Source organism: Stylophora pistillata, chromosome 10 (genome assembly GCF_964205215.1).
Source record: "Stylophora pistillata chromosome 10, jaStyPist1.2, whole genome shotgun sequence".
NCBI classification, from domain to species: domain Eukaryota; kingdom Metazoa; phylum Cnidaria; class Anthozoa; order Scleractinia; family Pocilloporidae; genus Stylophora; species Stylophora pistillata.
In genome coordinates, this window is record NC_142528.1 from 12,180,146 (window position 1) to 12,194,920 (window position 14,775).

At 39.5% G+C, this 14,775-nt stretch overlaps 1 protein-coding gene and 1 pseudogene across 4 annotated transcripts; both read right to left on the reverse strand.

Moving 5' to 3' along the window:
- Positions 1-766: 766 nt before the first annotated feature.
- LOC148721842 (uncharacterized) lies at positions 767-7,837 on the reverse strand. Of its 3 annotated transcripts, none has more exons than XM_088735927.1 (2): positions 6,465-7,837; positions 767-6,351 (listed from the first exon to the last, which is right to left on the reverse strand). In XM_088735927.1, exon 2 carries the CDS (start codon positions 6,199-6,201, stop codon positions 1,795-1,797), a length of 4,407 nt encoding a protein of 1,468 aa, XP_088592053.1. In that variant the 5' UTR covers positions 6,202-6,351; positions 6,465-7,837; the 3' UTR covers positions 767-1,794. The 3 variants fall into 3 exon arrangements, with proteins under 3 accessions (XP_088592053.1, XP_088592054.1, XP_088592055.1); XM_088735928.1 differs by having other exon boundaries at positions 767-3,727; positions 4,382-7,837; XM_088735929.1 differs by having other exon boundaries at positions 2,302-2,446; positions 3,151-7,837.
- Positions 7,838-7,889: 52 nt separating this feature from the next.
- LOC148721843 (uncharacterized) lies at positions 7,890-12,522 on the reverse strand (annotated as a pseudogene). Its single transcript, XR_015992440.1, has 2 exons — positions 10,466-12,522; positions 7,890-9,543 (listed from the first exon to the last, which is right to left on the reverse strand). The product of XR_015992440.1 is annotated as an uncharacterized LOC148721843 (transcript).
- Positions 12,523-14,775: the final 2,253 nt, after the last annotated feature.

Genomic DNA, 14,775 nt, shown 5'->3' on the forward strand with positions numbered 1-14,775 from the left:
AATTCCCATCAACATAGGCCATCATATCGATATTGAAATCTCCAACAAATACAATTTCATTCCTGATTTTTAGCATGTTTTCTGCAGCAGTAGAACAGGCAGAGATAAAGTCAGTGACTTTACACTTACTTGGAGAAGGGTAACAGGCACATACGAAAAACCATGTATTTGTATTCCCCTTTACATTGAGGCAAATAGATTCTACACCAACTGGTTCAAGCTTGAGTTGTCTTCTCGCAGTTAAAGAATTGTGAATATAAACTAATAGACCACCGGCACCCCTTTTTCTATCATTCCTAATGACACGGTAATGTGAGTTGGATAATAACTTTGTAGAAACAGACTTGTCAATCTTCGTTTCAGAGATAAAGAGAATGTCAAAACGGCATTCGTTTAGTAGATCCAAAATCTCATCTATTTTGCCGATGATACTGTTTGTGTTAAGATGGCCAATCGAGAGATTTTTCTTGTAATAGCCTTTAATATTTTCTTTATACCATTCGACTGGAGTGGGTGATAAAGAAGAAAGCAAACTTGAGTCCCCATCTTCTCCTTCAAGAACGCCAAAATGAGAGTCTTGTGAGCTGTCGTTGAGAAATGGTAATGATGCGAAAGCACATCGATTACAAGTCCACGAAATGGGCGATGAAGTAGGGAAAGTTCGAAAGTTAGCCATGGAGTTTGAACATTTAATATGCATCATATCGTGACATATCCAACAGATAGAGCGTTTATGACTTTTTGCAACTGCTTTCTCACAGACGGGATGTGACGAATCCGCGCCACAAAGGTGGGTGCCCCCTAACACAAACAAAACACAGAACATAAACGAGCCCGAGAACACACGCCACAATACAACTAAACGTAGGCCTAAAGATATTTATTATGCTAATTACAACAATAAAGCGACTAACAATAACGATAGTCTAATGATCTAATTAATTTACAGGAATACGCTAACTTAAACTACAGTACACTAAAACTATTTACAAGATTATTACTATTAAGATAAAGAAAAAGGTTTTTTTTTTTTAGTTCAGTTCGGTTGGGTTTCACCTTACGCCCGTGTTCTTCTCCTGTCCACAAATCACCACGCTCCACCAACAAACGACTGACAAACCAAATTCACAATTCACAAACCGAACTCACGTTTAACCCAGCTAAACGTAGAAGTTTCCAACCTCACGTAATTCGGTCTTCGCTCAGATCTTTCTTGACTCAGTTGTCTTCACTGGCTTACTGTCTAACAGAAGATAATCTTCTCCTTTTCCTTCAAGTTCTGCGCTTTAATTTCTTCGGCCAGCTTCTCGGCACACATGTGCTCCCCGACAAATGGATCTTTTGTCGTGTAAAGGAACGGTTTTGCTGAATGACTCTTCAGTGATTAAAACGTGCTCTGATCCGAACGAGTCTTGGTAACTTTCAAACCTTCACCGCCGGTGACCTTCTCTAAAAAACAAAACCACCCCGTACCAAACCACCCAAATCCTTAAATACCCATGGACGCAAGGTGCCCGAAAAGAATGAAGAAAACTATTTGATATACACAATAAAGGTTAATTACACAACAGTTTACACAAGTGAAGAATAAAAATTACGTAACAGATACAAATAATCACGAACTACACTGATCCTAAGAGAATACAAAAAAATAATTTACATTTAATAAATAAATTCCTAACACTTCCATGACACCTCCCCCCTTAAATAGCTATTTTTTTTGGGGACATGGAAACACAAAAATAGTGCTTAATTAAAGATTGCATTAATATACTGTAGAGCAATATGAGGTATTTACGCCCTACTAAGGGCATCTACGTTACAATTTTGCTTACCACTCTTATGTTCTATTTTTATGTCGTACTCCTGTAAGGTAATGCTCCACCTTAATAGTTTCCTACTCTTGTCGCGAACCTGATTTAACCACACAAGGGGATTGTGATCCGTTTGCAGCTTAAAAGTGCGGCCATATAAATAATAGCGAAATAGTTCTACAGCCCAAACAATTCCTAAACATTCTTTTTCTGTGGTAGACAACTTTTCCTCTCTAGGCTGTAACTTTCTACTAGCATATGCTATGGGGTGTTCCTCCCCGTCCTGATCTTTCTGACTTAAGATGGCCCCAAGACCTCTATTTGACGCATCTACTTGCAAAATGAACTCGTCATTCCAGTGTGGTGGCCTCAAAACAGGGGGAGTCTGCATTGCAACTTTCAAATCCTGAAAAGCTGATTCATGATTAGTACTCCATTGAACCTTAGAGGGATTTTTACCCTTAGTGAGGTCGGTAAGGACAGCAGCCCGTTCCGAAAAATTTGGGATAAATTTCCTATAATACCCGATTAAGCCAAGAAAAGATCTTACCTGCTTCTTAGTTTCTGGTCTGGGATATTCTTTAATGGCTTGAACCAAAGCTGTGCGGGGCTGAATTCTATCACCTCCAACTCTGTGACCAACAAAATCGACCGTTGACATCGCGATCTTACATTTGGACGGCCTAGCATTCAGTTTGCACTCTCGTAAACGTTGTAAAACCTGTTGGAGCTCAAAAAGGTGTTGGGGAAAAGATGTTGACGTGTCAACCTCGACATCATCAATGTAGGCATCTGCAAAATCTAACCCCTGCAAGACTTTCTCAGACATCATCCTTTGAAAGGATGCTGGAGCTGTTTTCATACCAAATGGCATAACTAAGAACTCATACAAGCCTTTGGTAGTAATAAATGCGGACTTTTCGATGGTAGAGGTCTCCAAGGGAATCTGCCAGTAACCTTTTGTGAGATCAATTGTACTAATGTACTTAGCAGAGGCAATCTTCTCAATCATACGTTCCATGGAGGGAATAGGATAAGCATCCATCTTTGTGACAGAATTCATTTTTCTGTAATCAACACACAGTCGTATTGTACCATCTGGTTTGGGAACAATGACAACAGGGGCCGCCCATGGACTAGTAGAATGGCGTATTATGCCCATTTCCAGCATATTTTCAATCTCTTTGTTAACCTCCTCCTCAAGTTTTTGAGGGACCTTATAAGGGGCGCACCTAATGGGTGGGGAATCACCCGTGTCGATTTTATGCACCGCTACATTGGTTACATTTGGTTTTCCTGAAAATACATCAGAATACTCATGTAGCAAGTTTTTTACCTGTCGTCTTTGATCTTCCGTCAAATTATCAGAGATCACTACATCTTTACAAGTCTCATCGTGACCAAATGGGAAAACGTTGCTTTCGTGCGGCAGTGGCATCTCTGGGGACTCCGCCATTACTAAAGCAGCCATTTCATCACGGCTCTGCCATTTGCTAAGCAAATTAATGTGATAAGTGCGATGCTGTTTGTACATCTTGCCTGTATCAAGCTCATAATTCAATCCGTCCTCTAGTGCTCTAGTGACTTTGAAGGGTCCTTGCCATCTCATTTCTAATTTACTCCCAGGGGTGGGAAGCAAAACTAAGGCTTTGTCTCCAACTTCTAAGTGTCGTTTTGAACTATGAATATCATACAACCGTTTCTGCTTACCTTGGGCTTGCTTCAAGTTTTCTTGAACAACTTGTTGCATCGTTGCAAGTCTTCTTCGGATCTCAAGAACATGCGTTATCAGATTGTCTTCTAAAGATGATCCTTCCGACCAAGTCTCCTTGATAACGGCGAGGGGTCCTCTCACCGTATGTCCATAAAGTAATTCAAAGGGCGAGTAACCAGTGGACTCACAAGGAATCTCTCTATAAGCAAAGAGTAAGTATGGAAGATACTTGTCCCAGGTTTGAACCCGCTCTCGAACAAACTTCCTCAGCATACTCTTTAAAGTGCCGTTGAAACGCTCCACTAACCCATTTGCCTGGGGGTGGTACACTGATGTCTTAATCTTAGTTATGCCTAATTGCTCATACAGCTGGGCCATAAGCTTACTCATGAAATTGGAGCCCTGGTCAGATACTATCTTATCGGGGATACCTACCCTAGAGAAATACTGAATCAATGCATCTGCGACCGCCTTTGAGCTCGTTGACCGTAAAGGAATGGCCTCTGGGTATCGTGTAGCATAATCTACGATTGTTAAAATGTACCTGTAACCCGTTGTTGTCCTGGGTAATTCTCCTACAATGTCGATGGCAATTTTCTTAAAGGGTTCAGTAACAATATCTACAGGCCTCAAGGGTGCCCTTTTTGACTTCAGCTTCCTGGCTACCACCTGACATTGCGGGCAAGTTGCGCAATATTTGCGAACATCAAAGCTTAGACCAGGCCAGAAAAAATGTGCGGTTATGCGTTCAACTGTCTTCTTGCTACCCATATGACCTGACAAGGGGATTGTGTGACCAACACGCAGGATTTCATTCCTATAGGATTCTGGTACTACAATTCGATCAACAAACCTTGTTCCATTATGTTCTTCGGGAAGATATTTACGGTGCATCAGGAGGTCGTTAGTGAAGAAGTACCCATCCGATTCTTGTGGTGCCATTTTGGATGATTCCTTGCGTACTTTCTCGAGAGTCACGTCTGACTTTTGATCCGCTATCAGCTGGTTTCTGTCTCTATCTAGGATGTTTACTGGAGGTTTAACTTTACTAGGTTCTATTATCAAAGTATCACTCTCAGGATTCTTCTTACTTGTCTCTTCCTGTACCATGCCCTCAAATAACCTTTGCAAATCTCCTTCCTCTGGAGCTTCAGACTTTATTTCTTTCTTCGCTAAACTCTTGACGGCGAGTGAATTTTCCCTGTCAATTAGCTCGTCTGCTTTCAATTGGGCTTCTTGTAATGCTTTCTGTCTCCTAGTCATCACGAAGGCCTCATCTCCACCAATGTCATCAGCTAGAACATTTCTCTCCCATTGGTCCAAAACATTTTGTCTCGACAGTGTTCTTCCAAAAGACGACCTGCCAAGTAAGCAATCTACGGGTAGCCTCTCCAACACTCCTACTAATTCTACGTGTTTACCTTCTTTGCTGTCAAATTCAACGTTTGCAAGTGGGACTGTAAGACGTTCTCCCGCAGCTGTTAATACTGTGATATTCTCCCCTGTGAAGGCTGTATTGTTTACATATCTTTTCTGGACTAGAGTCCTAGTACAACCAGAATCAATGACCATTTCTGCAATTTTCCCGTTTATTTTACCTCTAACATTGCAAGGAGGGAACTGAGATCGTTCTGACGTTAGGGGTGTCATACACAGGAGGTATCCCTGTGAAGGCTTCCCACGGCCCTTTCCACAGTTGAACGACATGTGACCTGGTTTACCACATCTGTAACATTTAATTTCAGGCCTCGTGGTTCTACGGGCTGGAGGGGAGGATGGTTTGGAGGGTCTTACATGGTATTGGTCTTGTTTCTGTTCAGACAATAAGTTATCCGCCTTAACATCTGGCCTCTTCTTTTTCCCAAATTTCTCATAACTAGCGGTTGACATATACTTACCATCAACAAGTGGCCCTTTCCTAGATTGAACATGTAAATTAGCAAGGTTGCCAAGTTCTTCAGCAGTTTTGGGCTTTTGCTCCTTTAACCAAGCTCTAAGCTCAGGACTTACCGCATCAAGAAGTCGCTCCATCAATACCTGTTCAATTATCTTATCCGCATCACCAGTAGCCTCGGCAACAGCTATCCAGCGGCTGAGATACCTTCGGGTTCTGTTTCCCCACTGGACGAAGTCCTCGTCGGGCTTTTTCTCTGAGGTTCGAAACCTATATCTATAGTGATCTGCGGTTAACTGGTAGGCTTTAATAATGCTTGCCTTACTCTCGTGGTAATCCTGGCATGCAGGGTCTGGGATTTCTAAATAAATAGACTTAGCCTTTTCAGTGAGCTTGGGTACTAAATTACCAACCCATTCCCCCTCGGGTAAGGATTGCGCCCTTGCAGTCATTTCAAAAATCCGGAAAAAATCATCTATATCTTCACTCTCCCTCATTTCCCTGATTTTGATAAACTTGGGCCTTTTAACCTCATTGTCACTTACCTGTTTCCTTTCAAACTCCCTTATAGCAAATTCTTCCTTTTCAGCTCTAAGGTTTCTGAGTCTCTCCTCCTCTCGTACCAAACGCCTTTCTTCTTCTTGGGCTTTTTGAGTTTCAAACTCCCTTCTCTCCCTCTCTAATTCCCTTTCAGCCTGACGCCTTTCTCTCTCCACCTCCCTTTCTAACTCCCTCATTTCTCTGTGTTCCTGACTAATTCTCTTCCGCAGTTCTAACATCTGCAGCTCACGCTCTTGTAACTGTAATCTCTGCTCAAAACTAAGACCAGTCTCCAAAGTTTCCTCCGCAAGGTTTTCTTCTGGTGCATCGAAACTCTGACCTATGCGATCTGAAGTTCTGAGTTTGCTCGCTAAAGTCTTAACACCATCCTTAGGAGAGAAATGAATACCTCGTTTGATAGCCTCAGCTCTAAGATCTTTAAGGACCCAGGAATCATAGCCGATCGCTGCAGTAGCCATATTAAATAATCGTATACTATTACCTTGCGTGTCTCCTGTTGAGCTGTTTATGTAAACTGTTAAGGAGCGATCCCACTCCTGACACCAAAAATATGTGACGAATCCGCGCCACAAAGGTGGGTGCCCCCTAACACAAACAAAACACAGAACATAAACGAGCCCGAGAACACACGCCACAATACAACTAAACGTAGGCCTAAAGATATTTATTATGCTAATTACAACAATAAAGCGACTAACAATAACGATAGTCTAATGATCTAATTAATTTACAGGAATACGCTAACTTAAACTACAGTACACTAAAACTATTTACAAGATTATTACTATTAAGATAAAGAAAAAGGTTTTTTTTTTTTAGTTCAGTTCGGTTGGGTTTCACCTTACGCCCGTGTTCTTCTCCTGTCCACAAATCACCACGCTCCACCAACAAACGACTGACAAACCAAATTCACAATTCACAAACCGAACTCACGTTTAACCCAGCTAAACGTAGAAGTTTCCAACCTCACGTAATTCGGTCTTCGCTCAGATCTTTCTTGACTCAGTTGTCTTCACTGGCTTACTGTCTAACAGAAGATAATCTTCTCCTTTTCCTTCAAGTTCTGCGCTTTAATTTCTTCGGCCAGCTTCTCGGCACACATGTGCTCCCCGACAAATGGATCTTTTGTCGTGTAAAGGAACGGTTTTGCTGAATGACTCTTCAGTGATTAAAACGTGCTCTGATCCGAACGAGTCTTGGTAACTTTCAAACCTTCACCGCCGGTGACCTTCTCTAAAAAACAAAACCACCCCGTACCAAACCACCCAAATCCTTAAATACCCATGGACGCAAGGTGCCCGAAAAGAATGAAGAAAACTATTTGATATACACAATAAAGGTTAATTACACAACAGTTTACACAAGTGAAGAATAAAAATTACGTAACAGATACAAATAATCACGAACTACACTGATCCTAAGAGAATACAAAAAAATAATTTACATTTAATAAATAAATTCCTAACACTTCCATGACACGGGACACGTTGGAGCAGTAGACCTTGCTTGCTTTCGTTTACTCACAGGTCCTGGATTTACATCGACATCACCGCAAATGATTAACAGCTCCGGCCGAAAAATCGCATTCGAATTGGAGTAATACGCTACAGGTCTAGAAAAGCCCTTGGGACCAAATTGTGTACGGGTATTAATGCAACGTCGGTGACACGATAATGAACCAAGATGGCGGATGGCCAATTAGCAAATGCTTGTCGAAGAGTTGATATCCGTCTAGTCAGCCAGGTTCCTAGCGTTGCAGATGGTGCAAGATTGGACTTTCTTCAATAGGAAAGATGTACATTGTTTGTGCCTTATTAAGAAATGCATTAACATGCTTATATGGCAACACAACCTGGAAGAATACTTTGCTTAATTTTAGGGAGGGAGGATAAGGATTTGCCACACATTAAAGAATATTAATATTTAATATATTTAATACATTCTGCTGTGTAGGTTGATGGGATGGGAGGGGGAAGTATAATACCCTTTCTCATGTTTGACCCCTGGGGTACTTTAAAGTAAAGTTACGGAGTGCTGCATGTAGGTACTAATGAAGTCATATTACCTCTAAAATAACTACATATTTTCCAAGTACTTTTGGTTTGAATTTTAAAATGACCTCCCATCCCCCCTCTCCAAAAAAAGGCTAAAATCTTCTTGTTGTCACAAAAAAGAACAAATATGCAACTAACACAAATACCAAAATCGAATATTTCAAACTTAATAAAAGGTTTGCTCCTCCCTATGCCTTTAACATTTCCATGTACCCCATCTGCCTAGGTCGGGGGACTTGTGACCCTGTACGTTTCATAAGCCATGCCCAATATCCAGATACAAAATTATTTTAAGTAATCCTCATCTATGAGTCATTACCAGGTCAAGATTAAAACTAATTGGCCATTTCAGATTTTGCAATAAATTTGCCATCTACAGATGCCATGAATCAGTTTGTATTTTTCTTAAGGGAGAAGGATCACCATAGAGATCACTGGTGTAATTATATACAAGCACTAACAACCATAAAAGACTGGCACACCAGGGCATATTGCCATGGTCCTTCCAAATGCTTACTTTTTGAATATAAACTCTGTAATTATCTTAACCCAATAAAGAACAACAATTTTATCCTTGGTTCAATATTGTGTATCGTAACATGAAAATGAGTGTAAAACAAAGAAAAAGACAAATTGAAACAAGGATGAAATTGAACTTCAACAAATACATAGTATATCAACTTAAACTGAACTTAACATGTTTTTATTCTGTCTACTGCTTTTTGGCAAGCTCTTGCAGCACAGCCACTAGTGCCTGGTTCTGTTGTTGTTGTTGCTGCATTATAGTCATTTGCATCTGGCTTAGCTGTTGAAGCTGCTAATGTTGCTGCTGCTGGAGGTTAGCAAACATTGTTCGCTGCTGCTCCTGTTGATGGATCAGTTGCTGTGTCATTTCCTCTTGCTGCTTTGCTTGGGCACAATGTTCCTTTTTTTTAAGTTCTAGCTCTTCTTGCCTGATTTTGAATTCTTTTTCTGACTTCTCCCTCAGATATACCATGGTCTCTGCCCCAGATCTCCTTGTTCTTTTCTCCTTTTTCTCGGGCTCTTCACTAACCTCATCACCAACCACTCTTTTTCTTGTTTCTCCAACTCTCTCCAAAGCCTTGGCTCTAATATCCTTCACTTGCTTTTTCTCTTTCTCTGCACTGGCTTTTTTTTCCACTGATATCATTTGCTGATCTCTCTCTGCAGCCTCAGCTTTCTCACATATTTCTTCGATTGCTGCATCAACCTCTGAAGGCTCATCAACTGCTATTCCACTGGCCTTGCTTTCTTCTGCAGCCTTTCTTTTGTTTCTTTATTAGAACCAGGTTTACACGACCTCTTACAGACCTCAAAGAAACTGAGAAACGGGGCTCAGACACTGCACTCAGGTTTGAGGCAATTTCTTCCCACAGTCTCGCTCTCTCCCTACTTCCCTTCGGCTGGCTATACGAATCAACAGTTAGCACTTCTCTTACTAAAAGTAAATCGTGATCTTTCGTCCAGTACATTTGAGTAGTCGACCTTAAACATAAACAAAGTAGATTGAACTGCCAGTACAAAACAGCTAATAAAACACACTTATCATAGGGTCACCTTTCGACTTAAGAAAAAATAATAGCCCGCAGAATACCGGGCAACTTTTCATGGTTTAATAACAAGTTCGGCTGGTTTAATTCACACAAAAAAAGGCCACGAAACCTATATAATAAAATTGTGTAACCTTTTTTAAATTGTCCCTTTCTATAAAAATACTGACTAGTTAATTAAATGCTATCATCTGCGGATGATAAAGCGACTGAAGCCTAAAAACGTCAAGATATTTTTTCCTTATTTTAAAAGTGCATTGGATTATTTTCACCTTCACAATCTCGAACATATTTGCAAGCGATACACAGTCAAAAAATTTAAAGTTTTTGTTGCAGTAGATCAGATTGTGGAGTTAAACGAACCACTGGTTTCGCCTTCAAAAAAGGCTCTGCCGTTGTGATGTTGAACCCAAAAATGCGTTATAAAACCTTACATACAGTATCATAATCCTACAAAGTAAATTGGAAGAATGTATTCTCGTAAGATGTTTGTTGTGCTGGAAGATAAAAAAACCAAAACGGCTACAGAAGTTGTGGTGCTCTCTGCACTTTTAAATCTGGCTAGAATATCTTCTTTGTCAAACTGTTTGACTTTTGAGTGATTCTCAGCGGATAATTTTCGATTGATATCAGTGTGAGCCAAGCTTATTTACATTACAATTTCCTACTTTCGTGTTGGTCAATGGTGTAAGTCTCGAAGTTTCTGTTTAAAAACAAACCATCAATTTAAAGAATAATCTCACTTTAGGAAAGAAAAAAGCGATGAAAGTTATTTTTGATTGTCTCCTGGGAATATTTAACGTTTAGATAGCAGAGAAAAGAATGCTCACGTCGATAGCAGAGAAAGGAATACTCACGTTTTCGGCCTACGTCAAATTGACTCGTTTCACGTCGGGCCCGAACGCAGAACGTCAAACTTTTTCCCGCCAGTCATGCGCAGATAGTTATTTGGATTTTCCCTGAGAGCCTGCGGTCCCTGTCGCTGTCCCCGTTCTCGTTGCTTAAAGTCCCTGTAAACGTGGGTGAGCATGGCGTGACAAATCTAAAGTAGACGCATAGCTGCGTGAACTCGGGCTTTCAATATCGCTCACGCAATTTCGTCTTTGCTGGTAATGAATAAGTCTACTAGTGTTTATTTTTGTTTACTGGAGTGTAATAAATGTTGTTATGGTACTAGATAACAATGAAAATAATATATTACTATATAGGAGTACGTTACTACAGATTCCAAAGGTTGAAATTCAAGGACTTTTCAATGACTTTGATGGCCAAGTTTTAGAAAATTGAAGGACCACTTTTGGAAAGGTTTGCATAAGCAATTTTAAAATCATTTAATATTATTTCTCAGCTTTTCCATGAAAGTACTGTAATTTTTAACTTGAAAATTGCTTAAGAAAGAGAATTGCAAAAATCAAGCCCTAGTCCTCAAATTCAAGTACTTTCAAGGCCTTGAATTTTTTATTTTTAAATTCAAGCACCTTCAAGGACTTTCAAGGCTTTTACAAACCTTGAGTAGGTAATGTATTTGCTTTTAACTGGAAGGAAAAGGGAATTTTTCATCTATTATTGGTACCGAGTCATAGTTTGTTGCCAAATGATCACCCAGAAGGAGTTGTCAGAAATCAGCAGATTGAAGCAATATTACTGTTCAGTAGTTCATATTGTTTTTAATGGAAAAATCTCTGAATATTGAATATTGTCGATGGCCGCAACAAGAGAAGCAGTGCTATTTACAGTTTTAGTAATATTCAATTCCTTCACTGTAATAACTTTTAAGATCTAACCTTACTTCAGTTCCACAAACATCAACATTTTTTGGCAAATCATCTGATGGTAGATACTTGTTTAAAGATGAATTTTCAGATAGTCTTTTACCATACTGAATAACATTAGATAAGGTGTTTGAATTCCAATAACTACAAAAATAGAAAAAGAGATAAGATGCAGGAGCGAAATCAAACCGCTAGTTTGGAAGAGATATGTCGACTGTGTCTTTTGTCTATGGGACACAACCGAAGAAAATATAAAAACATTCGTTGAAAGGGCTAACAACTAGCACGATACAATAAAATTTACGGCTGAGATATCACAATCAGAAATTACATTCTTGGACACAAAAGTGTTTAAGGTGGCTCGATAGTCTAAAAATGCTCATTTTGGCAACAATTTTACCAACACTTAAACTTTAAATCATATCATTATACTTGTGCCACAAACTTAAATAGGTCTTACCCATTACTTTCCACTAAGTTAGGAGAGCATTCCATAAAATTCAGAGGAGCCACACCATTTATTCTAGCCACACCCAATTCCGAGAGACAAAAATAGGTATGTTTTTGGGCAAAGATATCTCTACTCTGCTTTATGCTATAGAGCTAAAACTTCAGGTGCTTGTTGTACTGTACTCTAAAGGGGAAGCTTTACGCCTCCTTAGAACAAACTCATCAAAATCTACGTTTAAGAAAAACGTGCAAAACTTCAAATCACGCCTACAGAACAAGGGATACCCAAATGAATTCCTAGAGAAACACCTATGCGAAGTCTACTTCCAAAATAGAGAAAGATCCCTCCAAAACAAAGACAACCGAACTAAAAAGAAAATATTGCCTTTCATAGCACAGTATCATCCGGCTTTACCCAATCTTAAGAATATATTGATGGGAAAATGGCACCTTATTCAAAACCAACCACAACTCAAAGAAATATTTCAAGTGCCGCGCATGATAGCATATCGCAAAGGAAAGTCGTTAAAAGACATCTTGGTCAGAGCTAAACTCTGAAGGCAAAGATTCTAAACTAGCTCGCCGATGGCAGGAGTCGTGCAGAGCCCGTCACTATTTTTTCACCATGCTGAGCAAACGTTTTCGAAATTTGCGTTTTGCGACCACTTCCAAAGTTTGAAAACCCTTGAAAATTTCCATGACGGTTTCTAGAATGTTAATTAAAAATAACCGTATGGTAAAAGAGAAATCTAGCAATTGAGTGAAAGTAAATTACGCCTGAAAGTGCGCCGAGATCGACTTCTCATACATGCAGAATGCTAAAATAGTCAATTTTCAAGGCAGATTTGCGACCTCTTCTGAAAGCGCAAGAGCAAAGTGAGAATGATACACTGTTCAATTGAACTTTCTTCTTGAAAAGCCATATGGTAAAAGTAGGATTTGAAAAATAGTTTATCCGTAAACGAATAAAACGTAAGCCTTCCTCGACAATTTTAGCCCTTTTCCTTTATTGTTTGACAATCATTTTCTAATTAGCTTTTAAATTTAGCGCCAGTGTCTCAATGAAATTCCTGGATATGTCACTGAATTCTGGGCGATGGTGAACAGACAGCCGCAGCATGCCTGTGAAACTTTCTGGTTGCACAGGCATAGCCTCCCGGTTAGCTCAATGGATGGAGCGCTGGACTGTTGTGCGGGAGGTCGAGGGTTCGAGTCCCGGCCGGACCAACACTCAAGGACTTAAAATGATTAAGAAGAATATGCTACCTTTCTATAACATCAAGAAATGGTTAGATATTCTAGTCTTCGCGGATTTTTCAGAATAAATGGAGGTCCCGTCTTCTACAGGTTTAGGGGTAGGAGACGTTAATTTCCCACGCACGAGATTGCTGTGTGATGGATGTCCTCCCCTGGGGTGGGATGGGTGGGATTTATTGGGTGGACTACTCGCATGGTTCGCATATGTTCCGTTCTAGTCCTACCCTACTGCGGTAATGCAATGAACATGGTTAGTGCCTTAGTGCCTCATGACTCTGAAAAAGGGTACTATTTTAACCCCTTTCAACTCAAATATATCATTGTTATGTATACTCTGAAAATAATGTACTAAGCTATTCAATGATGATACTTCAAGCAGCAGACATGAACCTTAAGGATGGCTTCTACTAACAATGAATATTCCTAGCACGAGAATCGAATATTGTCAAGCCCACATTACCTTTAGAACAGATAGTAACTGCAGTACATCCTAATGTCCAGACAAAATTGTTGAAATTTTCGGATAAAAGTGATTGAAAGGCTCTTCAGTCTTGAACACATTTAAAAGTGTGGGTAATTCTCTCTGCATTAAAAATGATTGTATGGTTAACCGAGACACTGACTTGAATACAACTGATTTCCAGTACTCATTATTGACAAGAGATCATTAGCATAATTGTTCCTTGTTTGTTATGGTAAATCAAAGAGCATAAACTCATTGCGACACACTGTTGTCCTCAATTTTGTCCAAATAGCAACTCATTAGCTTGGCTATATGGTGCCATTATTGTTTTGCTAGGGTCAATGTACCATGCAGTAGGACCAGGATTTTTCTCACCATCTGAACTCAGTTAAAATTTTCAATAGTTTGATGCGTTTGTCTGACTCTTATAAAGACACAAGTGTCTATTACAAGAAAAGATTGATAAATACCACCTTGCTCTATACTTCAATTTCATTATCTTCTGATATACCCTCACTGAAAAATTCAACAAATACCTCTTATCAGGTTTCGTAACTTTATTTAATCTTACCCTCTTCGTATTAAGCTTACAAATATTCTTTGTAACTCTTCTAACCTTCACGTAACAACGTAGCCAAGAGGACTTCGGTATGCGTGGACGAATATTTAGTAAATAAACCCCTTCGGGGGGCTGGTATGTCGGCTGATAATGTCCGCGGCTGAGAGATTGTCCGAAAAATAAATATCTGGCCGAGAAGCGAAGCTTCGAGGGCAAATATGAAATTTTGTGTAGTCGCTAGTTTCACACTTTATTTCGTAGCTCACAATCGAGATCAATTTTATGATTTATTTATTTATTTTATTTATTTGAATGTATTTTATTTATTCGAATGTATGAGCCTTTGGAATCCGCAACAACGCAAACTGAAAACTTCAACAACCAACATGTCCGACTCCAAAAAAAACAAAAACCTCCACGTGTTTTTCTCCTCGCTCGCTATGCCTTATGGGAGGCACAGGCTTCCCAGCACTAAAAACAAGAAATTCCCCTTTTTTGTAAATGTTAAAAAAAAAAGGTAACAACAACATGTGATAATGTTAAAGATGATGGTAATGATAATGATTCTAATAAATTTTAGAATAGTGTCATGATAATTATAAATTATTTCAATGATAATTCCGTAACTTCTCGTCAATAATGGAATCGATTTCAATCTGAAACTCA

What these genes read in the sequence shown, in the direction of transcription:
- LOC148721842 (XM_088735927.1), bottom strand. Translation starts at nt 6,201, where the DNA reads ATGTTAGAACTGCGGAAGAGAATTAGTCAGGAACACAGAGAAATGAGG.